Source organism: Cyanistes caeruleus, chromosome 3 (genome assembly GCF_971803275.1).
Source record: "Cyanistes caeruleus chromosome 3, bCyaCae1.hap1.1, whole genome shotgun sequence".
NCBI classification, from domain to species: domain Eukaryota; kingdom Metazoa; phylum Chordata; class Aves; order Passeriformes; family Paridae; genus Cyanistes; species Cyanistes caeruleus.
In genome coordinates, this window is record NC_141703.1 from 98,994,954 (window position 1) to 99,004,096 (window position 9,143).

Here is a 9,143-nt window from a genome sequence, read left to right on the forward strand (position 1 = left end):
CTAGAATTTCTGCTGCTAGCCTGGGACTAACTGTGCTGATTAAGCAGCGAGATTATTTTCAAGAACTGATAAGCAGCTTCACAAGGAAATGCAGTAGGAGTACCCTGAAAAATCACAAGGCAACGTGCTGTGGAGCAAAGGCACTCTAGTAGGGCACATGTAAGGAACAAAGACTAAGATTTGCTAGGATTCAAATGAAAATATATTTGCTGCTTTTTCAAAAATAATGCCTGGCCTTTACATGCTCCAGATCCTTGTGAGAATGACTGATACTGGTACACAGTATCAGTATACCAAAGTCAGGAGGAGTTAGGGTGCCATTCAGAGCCTGGACATCCAGGCATTTTTTTTTTTCCTGGCAAATGTCCAAGCCATGAGCAGACAGTTTCTCCAGAAAGCTATGGGAAATGGTGTCAAGGCTTTGCTAAACCCCAGGTAGACAGTCCACAGCCTTTCACTCACCCCCTGAGCAGGTCATCTTGTCACAGCAGCCAGGTTGATCAAGCAGGGCTTGCCTTTCATGAACCCATGCTGGCTGGGCCTGATCCCTGGTTGTCCTGCATGTGCCATATGATGGCACCCAGAATGGTCTGCTCTGTCACCTTTTGAGGTACCTGAGACTTTTCCTCATTCTTTGTCTTTGGGTTTCCCCAGCCATCCAATAAAGGAAATTCTCTTTAGCCCTCATTTTTAGGTTAATGTATGTATAGAAACATTTATTTTATTGTCTTTTACAGCAGTGGCCAGATAGGCTTCTATTCTTGTTTTCTCTCTGCATAACCTCATTACATTCTTGTTGCTTTCCTGACTTGCTGTCTCTTTCAAAAGTCATAAACTCTCCTTTTTACTCTGAGTTCCAGACAAAGTTCTTCTCGCTCTGGCTCTTCTTTTAGCATAGCCTGCTCCTGTGCCCTGAAGATTCCTTCTTACAGCATGTCCAGCCTTCCTGGCCTCCTTTGCTGTTCAGGACAGCCTCCTGAGAGACTCTGTCAACCAAAGTGTGCTCTCAGGGAGTCCAAGGTGGCAGTTCTGCTGACTCTCTTCCTTACTGCTCCAAAAATCAAAAATTCTATCCTTTTAAGGTCACCAGGATGGCCTCCCACCATGCACTAGAACTTCTCTCCTCACAAACAGCATGTCCAGGAGTTGCCTTCCCTAGCTGCCCCCTCACCAGCTGTGTCAGAAACATCTCTTCCACACATTCCAGGAACCTACTGAACTCTCTCCTCTGTACTGGATTGTATTTTCAGCAGAAGTCTGCTGTGTTGAAGCCCGCATGAAGACAAGGGCTGGCCATCATGAGGACTTGGTCAGGTGATCTGTACCCAGCTACCACCTGGCTATCTGCCCTGCTGGCCTTCCCCACAATTCTTACCCACCAACCCTCGACACTTGCATCACCACTGTCAAACTCTAGACTGTCAAAACACTCCTTCACATACAGGACTACCCCACCACCCCTCATTCCTTGCCTGTCCCTTCTGAAGAGTTCACCACCATCCATTGCACCATTCCAGTGGTGCTAGTCATCCCACCATGTCTTTGTGATGGCAACGATGCCATAGTTTTCCTCCTGCACCATGCCTTCCAGGATCTCCTGTTTGCTGTCCACGCTGCAGGCACTGGGGCAGATGCACTGGGTTATCAGTCCTGATGCCTTTTTGGATTTTGCAGCTTTTTGGGGAGAGAAGCTCCAGTTCCTGAATGGCCATTCTCAGGATCTTCCATGGTTTCTGGGACATCAATAACACTTGCACTCTCGCTGCTTCATGGATCTCTATCTCCTGTGTCTATTGAGATGGTAGCCTGAACGACCATCCTTAGAACAGTGTCAAGCCACTCCCAGGCTTATCTCAAGTGACCTGGTTTTCATCCCCTTCCCCCTTCAAATCCAATTTAAGGCTCATTCAACATGCCCTACTAAGTCCTGCACAAAGATCCTTTTCCCTCTGAGACAGGTATAGCCAGTCTGTCACCAGTAGGCTTGTTGTCATCTAAACCGTCCCAAGATCAAAGCCCCCAAAATTCTGTTGGTGACACCTGGCTTAAAGCCAGGGATTTGTCTGTACAACTTTCTACCCTGAGCAGTGGACACCCCAGGCCAACCTTCCCCAGTTTTACTACCTGTGGTTGGGAATATGCCTGGGGTCAGCTGGGTCCAATGGCCATATCCCTTCCCAACTCCTTTCAAACCCCCACCCTACTTGCTGGTGGGGCAGCATGAGGAGCATCAAAGGCCTTGATGCTCAGTATTGACTGAAACATCCCTGGTTTATCAATGCTCCCTCCAGCAAAAATCCAAACCACAGCCCCAGGGAAGAAAGAGAACTTCTCCTCCACCCAACATGGTACATTCTCAGGTCCTGTGGTATCCAATACACCACCAGCCCCTTCCCACCCTTAGCTATCATGCACAGATATAATTCCTTTAGTCTATGGACTATGAAATATCTATAGATATATCTACTACTCCTATGAAATATCCATAAAATTCCCATAAAATGTCCACAAATCTTCACAAAATCATAGAACCACAGAATGGTTTGGGCTGGGAGGGACCTTAAAACTCATCCTGTTCCAACCCCCTGCCATGAGCAGGGATACCTTCCACTTGACCAGGTTGCTCTCCAGGTCCCATCCAACATTGAACCTTCCCAGGGATGGGGCATATACCTGCTCTAGTTTGGCCTTCTGCATGGCTGAAGTGCCTCCTGGGGTATATCTGCTCTGTTGAGGGTTTATGCATGGCCACACACTTTGAGGTGTTCCAACATGACGTCCAGCACAGCCACAGATGCTTCAAGGTGTACCTTCTCCAGCATGGTTTTATTCTTGGGCCACATTTCCTTCAGAGGTGCTCCTGCTGCAGAATGGACATACCCGTGGTCACTGATGAGGTGTGCTGCTTCCACATGGATACATCCACATGTCACAGTAAACAGAAGAATCCACTAATGAGAACCAGACTAATTTACGGTAAGGCATGCACAGGAGCCTTGTGGTTTTACTTTTCCTTCCTCATTGGCCTCCAGGGCTGCCCTGGCCAGGCTCTCTCTGGCTCCACCAGAGCTTACCCCTCATCCCAGCTGCCCCAAGAGGACAGTGTCTCCTTTTCCTCACCAGGGTTCCCCAGCTAGATTCCTGCCCTCAACCAGGGGTAGTGCTGCTTGAATTTCTCCCACTACAGCAAATCCTTTATGTGCCATCCCAGTGAGACCCAGGTTCCCTCCTCCTTGGTGTCCCCAGCACCTCAAACTCTCATCCCTCTGACCCCTCATCACCTCATATCATGGACATCCCCCCATATCTGGCTGTTGTCCACCTCCCTGCTGGCTGATGGAGCCCCCTGTCTGGGGAGGCCCCAGCTCCTGATGGATGTGAACCTGACCAGTACATGGGGGTGATGGGTGAGAATGGCCAAGTTACTGCTGCCTGCATAGGAGGAGCCAGAGGTGGCTGAGCCACAAATGATAAATTCTTGGGGGTTCATTTGGCTTGAAAGGGTGCCTAGCTGTAGGCTGCCATCCCAGTGTCATCAGCATTGGCCCCATGGTCCCCCTGCTTTGTCTCTGAACCTCCAAGTCTGCTGTGCCCTGCTGTGCAGACCCAGGTCCCCAGAGAGAGGCATTGCTGCTGACCTGAGCCACAGCCTAAACCATCCTCAGCAGCATGATGGGGATTGGGGCAAACACTGCATCCCAGGTCAGGAGCACCCTGCACCCATAAGCCCAGGACATGCTGCTGGCTGGGATCCCAGTGGGGTTGCTCCTGGTGGGTGACACAGCAAAGCAGGTCTCAGCTGGTGTCGGCATCAGTGTCTGGGTCAGTGCTGGGACATGTGTCAAGGAGAGGTTCTGCCCTGTGATGCAGCTGGGGTGCTTTCCCTCAGCCTGCCCTGTGTCTCTCTGCAGCCCCTCCCTGGCCCCACCACCCTCCCTGACCTGACCTTGCTCCTGCTGCCACACCTCCCCAGCCACTCATGGAGCAACCAGTTGCTCCCCTGTCTGCAGCACTGCAGCACCTCGGGGCTTCACTCAGGGTGGCTCTGCCTGCCATGGAGCATCTGCTGGCCCCAAGACCCTGGCCACCAGCAGCCCCCCACACCATCAAGACCTCCACCTCATCAAGGAGATAGTATGGAACATGGCCCCCACCTTCTTAGCTGCTACTGTGTCCATGGGAACATTGCAGTACCACCAACCCATCCATGTTGGCTGCTCCACCTCCACTTCCCTCTGGAAAACGGGCACCCTGCCCTTCAACTGGGATGTCATCTTCATGATGGAGACCTGTTGCAGTGCATTTTTGTTCATTATATTTGATTCAATTACCTCCTGTATTGTTAAGTTGTATCCCCACTCCCCCTTATTAATAGTTTAGTTCCAGTTGTGCCCTCCTACCCCGGTTGCCAGTCCACCCTGATACCTGCCCCTTGTTCCCAAATGTTCCCTGGTCTCCCTCCCATTAAGTTGTCAATCCTCCCTTGTGCCAACACCCTGCCTGGACTGTCCCCTTTGGAATTCCCCTATTCCTCCAAGCCCCATTGGACCACGTGCCCCACTCTCCTCCCCTTGTGTTACCCACTGGTTTATGTATTGTGTAACCCAGCCTTGCGCTCTTCGCCTAAGTCTTCCCTATTGGTTTATTATTTGTACACTCCCCTTGCTCCTCCCCCTTACTTACACGTACCCCTGTATCTTTTGTCTTTCATCCCTGGAACCTTCAAGAGAATGAATCCCTTTTGGAAGCCACATGGAAGACCTCTCCCATTCCTTGCTCCTGCCCTCGACGCTGGACAGCCAGTGCCATAGAGCATCAGCCCTAATCTGCCCTGCTTCCCAGGAGCAGCCCACTCTTGGCTCAGTGCCGGGAGCTGGCTGGGGAAAAATCTGGCACTGTGTCAGAGACCTGCTACAGTGTCCCTACCAAGGACTTGTCCCATAAGGACAAGGAGGTCCTCATCCTGCTTTTCCAGATGTTTGAGGTTGCTGAAATTGCCCTCTTCCAGCTGTTTCCAACGGTGCTCAGCACCTACAACTGTGATTGTGTGAAAGGTGATGTCCCTGCAAGACAGTCTCTCCCACTGCTGGGCCATGGGGACTTGCGGCAGGGAACAGTCCTGTCCCACCAGGTCTGCCAGAACAGGGAGATCTCGATCTTGGTGGTGGGGAGGGCATGCCATGGACACACAGCCTTGCACATCTCAGAGCAGCTCTCACCTGTGGTTTGCAGTAGGGTCTGTGGGCAGCAAAGTGTGACACAGTGTGCCGCAGCATGACGCAGCATGGCGTGAGATGGCATGGCAGGGCTGGGTGCCATGGTGTGCAGTGAGAAGTGTGCTGCTGCCATCACACTGCGGCAAGAAGAAGGGGTCAGGGATGGAGCCACCAGCGTCAGGGGAAGAGCAGGACAGGATGAGGGACATGGAGATACCCGCACAGGGTCCTGCACGGCAGGTATCTGTGCTCAGCCTGGCCGTAGTGTCACTGCCCCCAGGACATTGGTTGAGCGTGACAGAGGCCTTTGCTGAGTGGCAGCTGTGGTGTCAGGATGCAGCTGTGTGTGGGGTCTGTGAGAGGCTCTCCCAGGAATGGAGTCTGGAATTAACAAGGCTAGGGGGTGCAGGTCCCTGCCCAGGTGGCTGCTCCACTGCTTGCCTTCCCCTAGCTCTTAAGAGTCACTGTGGGACTGGGGTGTCCCCAGGGGGCTCCTGTGGCTCCCTGGGCTGAGGGCAGCTCATGGGGCGTGCACCTGGAGACTTCTCCACTCCCCCCCACCCCCATCCCTATCCCTCCCACATTCTGAGCATCCTGAAGTGTGATGCCCATAGCCCAGGGGTTGCTCAAAGGGTTTGGGATTTGTTCCCCAGCCTGTCCCACAGTCCAGGGGGTCACACCCCCCACAAGCACCTGAGGGAGCAAGAAGGGGCCTGGCAATAAAGAGCAGGTGGTATCCTGCCAGCACAGGATGGTTACAGGGGTTGCCCCACGGAGCAGCAATGCCATGCTGAGGAAGAGTCCCAACCCCCCCCAGGTGCAGAGAGGGATGTGGTGGGCCCATCTTCTGGGGTGCCTGCACTCCAGGGCTTCTCCACCCACACTCTCCTCCAGGACAGGGCACAGCTGTTGTGCCAGGTATTCCCTGAGCATAACTGGGAGTACTGTGGCTCTCTAGCCCTTCACTAGGCAGGAAGGGGGTCAGGAATGGATCCTACACTTCATGGACCCCAGGGCTACCTTATCTCCCTCCCCCACATGTGCCCTCTACACCCCTGGGCAGCACCATTACCGGGATGCAGGTGACACTGGGAAACCTTGATGTACTTTAATAAACTCTGGGGTCCCAAAGCCAGCTATGGGCAGGGCTGGTTTCAGCCCAGGCAGCGCTCCTGACTCGGCTTGGGGCACCAGGAGCCCCACTCACAGTGGGGCCAGCATATGTGGGGCCATGCAGTCCCCAAAGCAGAGGCGTCACAGAGACGGGCCTCCCTGGAGGTGTCTCATGTGCATGCAGTGGTGGGTGTGGGGCTGTCAGAGCAGGGAGCTGCACTGCAGGCTGCTCACTCAGCACCCAGCACTGAAGTTGCTCCTCCATCTCAGCCCAGGCCCTCACTCTTCCCAGTGATGGGGGCCAGTGCTGGCGATGGCCATCGCACCTCCCTGGTGTCGACACCGAGGGGACTGAGCACCACGCAGGTGAAGTTGGTGTGCAGGTACTGCTTGTTGAAGGAACTGAAGTGCAGATCACGGTGCAGGGCCAGCCCCGAGGCCTGCAGCTCCTCTCTGGGGAGCCAGCAGGGACCAATCAATATCTGGTCCAGACGGGCAGGCCCAGAGGCCCTGCCACAACTGGGGCTGCCCCGCTGTCACTGCCCCCCAGGCCTCCTGTCCCCATACTCACTGCACTGTCCCCTCACGCACAGCCCCATCCGGGTGCAGGCTCTCCACAAAGAAGCCGTTCTCCAGCCAGTAAAGCAGCGTCGACTCTGGAAGCCCACTCAACGCCTCGCACGACACAGTCACGCTCTCGCCTGCAGCCGGAGGGAGCGCGAAGGGCAGGAGGGCCGCGAGGGTCCCCAGTGCCCCCCAGGCACACGCACAGCTCCCCTCCCCAGCTAAGGGGAACATTCCCCCACCTCATCAGCACCCTGAAATCTTGGCTGCGGGTGGAGGATTCACCTTGTGTCTGCTGGAGGCTGGCACAGGAGCTGACCCCCACTGCAGCCTCCTCACACTTAGGCCCTGCCATGCCCCCGAGGGTCTCTCACCTGGGAGGGGGAGCTCTGCTGGCATCCGCAAGATGGTGATACGGGGTGGCTGCAAGGCCATGGCACCTGGGGGAGCAGAGTGAGGTGAGATGGGAAGCCAAGAGTGATCCCAAGACTCCACATTTTTGTAGTGGGTGAGCAGGCAGGGTCTCATAAAGGGACGGGGGCAATGCTCATCCCCAGAACCCTGAACAGGCCTCTTGAGGGGCATAGAGCTCAGTGTCCTTAAGGCCCGAGCCTTAAGCTCCCCAGCCCCACAGTAACCCCCACTTACCTGTGCAGCAAGCAGCCAGGCTCCAGCAGAGCAGAAGGATCCAGGCAGGGCGTCCCAGGAGCTCTGCAGGCAAAAATGGAGCTCAATGCTGGGCACCCAGGGATGCTCCCCATGAGCTTCGGGTGGTTCTCCCAGAATTCCCTGAGCCTGGGATGGTCCCGTCCTCATCTCAGCATCCTCCCAGCTGGCCATGGCAACCCCAGCATGCTCCCCCCAGGACTCCCCAAGTCGATGTATTCCGTACCCTCGTATCCACCCAGCACCCCCCGAGTCTGGGATAGTCCCGTACCCCCCAGCATCCTCCTCCCGGAATCTCTCAAGTCGCGGCTAGCGTCCCTCAAGGCTGTGCACCCGCCGCTCCGGTGGACACGGAGAGCCCGTGGCTCAGACACGGGGCGGCGGCGCTCGGGACCGCGGCGCTTTATGAGGCGGCCCGGGGAGGGGCGAGAGGCAGCGCCGTGACTCACCGGGAGCCGCCCTCGGCCCCGGCCACGTGGCGCGGCGGCACCGCGCGGGGACCCTCACCTGGACGGTGATCTGTGCCAATGGCTCCTGTGCAGCCACGTCCCCGAGCCCCCTGAACGTGCCTAGTGTCCCCATGCCTCCTGCACCTGGGGACACACAGCCCTCAGGCACTCCCGTGATCCGCATCCCATGACCCCTCCCCCGCCCCACATCTCCCCCCCGCCCCTGGGGGACCATCCATGAGCTCCCCAGGGATGGAGGACTGGGGCCCAGCTGGGCCCCGCAGTGTCAGCCACAGGGGGCTCTGGCTGAGTGTCACAGGATTCTGAACATGCTGGTTTGTTCCCCCATGCTTTGGGATCAGAGACAAGGCAGGGTCTGCACAGGAGGAAGGAGGGTGAAGCACCCAGGAGACTGAGTATGACACTGCTGGGGGAGCTTGGGTGCTGGCCCCTCGGTGTCCCAGCCCATGCAGAACAACAGCGGATAGAAACCCCCAGGAATTTAGTTCTTGGCTGTGGGAAGCCGTCTCCGTGTCCCACAGCAGTCCCCCACCCCAGAGCCAGCCCCTTGACAGCAGATGTGGTTTCGACAACTCGCTGGTGACAAAACCAGGGGCCAGCCCCCACTCCCCATTCCCCAGCAGTGCCAAGGCTGGGAGCCAGTGTGGGCACAGCAACAGGGCAGAAACAGCCACCTGAGTTACAGACCCTGGTAAGGCTTGGAAAAAAGTCGCTAAACTCCCAATGAGTTTTATTATCCGTTCCCAGCACAGCAGGAAGGTGACAGGAACAGAAGTGTTATCTTAGAGACCTGGCAAGTGCAATCCATTCCCAGCCTCCTGCTGGGATGAGGCCAGTGTCTGCATCCTCCCTCCAGCAACCATGAGTGTCCAATGGGTAGTGATGAGCCAGGCAGCCCCCTTGGCAGCTGCCATCTCCTCTGACACCTTTTGGCTCCCACCAACACTAACTAGCTTAGCTCTGGATGCTACAGGGTTAAAGAGGTGGGCAGGATATGCAGATGGGTGCTTGGTCATCATCTACACAATATCCTTCCCCTGGGAGAGATGAAAGGAGGAACCATGGCCCTGCCCTGCTGCAGGGAAGACGATAAAGAAAAACCCAGGGCCGTGTC

General features: G+C 55.7%; 1 protein-coding gene across 3 annotated transcripts; it reads right to left on the reverse strand.

The window, feature by feature from the left end:
* Positions 1-687: 687 nt before the first annotated feature.
* On the reverse strand, positions 688-9,038 carry IL18BP (interleukin 18 binding protein). 3 transcript variants are annotated; one of them, XR_015285136.1, is made up of 10 exons: positions 8,067-9,038; positions 7,542-7,604; positions 7,268-7,333; positions 6,901-7,030; positions 5,440-6,782; positions 5,220-5,353; positions 4,927-5,037; positions 4,155-4,289; positions 2,674-2,863; positions 688-1,733 (listed from the first exon to the last, which is right to left on the reverse strand). XR_015285136.1 is itself a non-coding variant. In XM_086883372.1 (5 exons), exons 1-5 carry the CDS (start codon positions 7,838-7,840, stop codon positions 6,596-6,598), a joined length of 456 nt encoding a protein of 151 aa, XP_086739498.1. In that variant the 5' UTR covers positions 7,841-7,980; the 3' UTR covers positions 5,828-6,595. The 3 variants fall into 3 exon arrangements, 1 of the variants encoding a protein (XP_086739498.1); XR_015285135.1 differs by lacking the exons at positions 5,220-5,353; positions 8,067-9,038 and adding an exon at positions 7,831-7,980 and having other exon boundaries at positions 6,656-6,782; XM_086883372.1 differs by lacking the exons at positions 688-1,733; positions 2,674-2,863; positions 4,155-4,289; ... (1 more) ...; positions 5,220-5,353; positions 8,067-9,038 and adding an exon at positions 7,831-7,980 and having other exon boundaries at positions 5,828-6,782.
* Between the last annotated feature and the right edge of the window lie 105 nt (positions 9,039-9,143).

Bases quoted from the DNA above. Each gene is read 5' to 3' on its own strand.
- IL18BP (XM_086883372.1), bottom strand. The intron at 7,334-7,541 runs GTAAGTGGGGGT...CTGCTCCCCCAG, and splicing joins CCTGGCTGCTTGCTGCACAG to GTGCCATGGCCTTGCAGCCA. The intron at 6,783-6,900 runs GTGAGTATGGGG...CTGGCTCCCCAG, and splicing joins GTGCGTGAGGGGACAGTGCA to AGAGGAGCTGCAGGCCTCGG.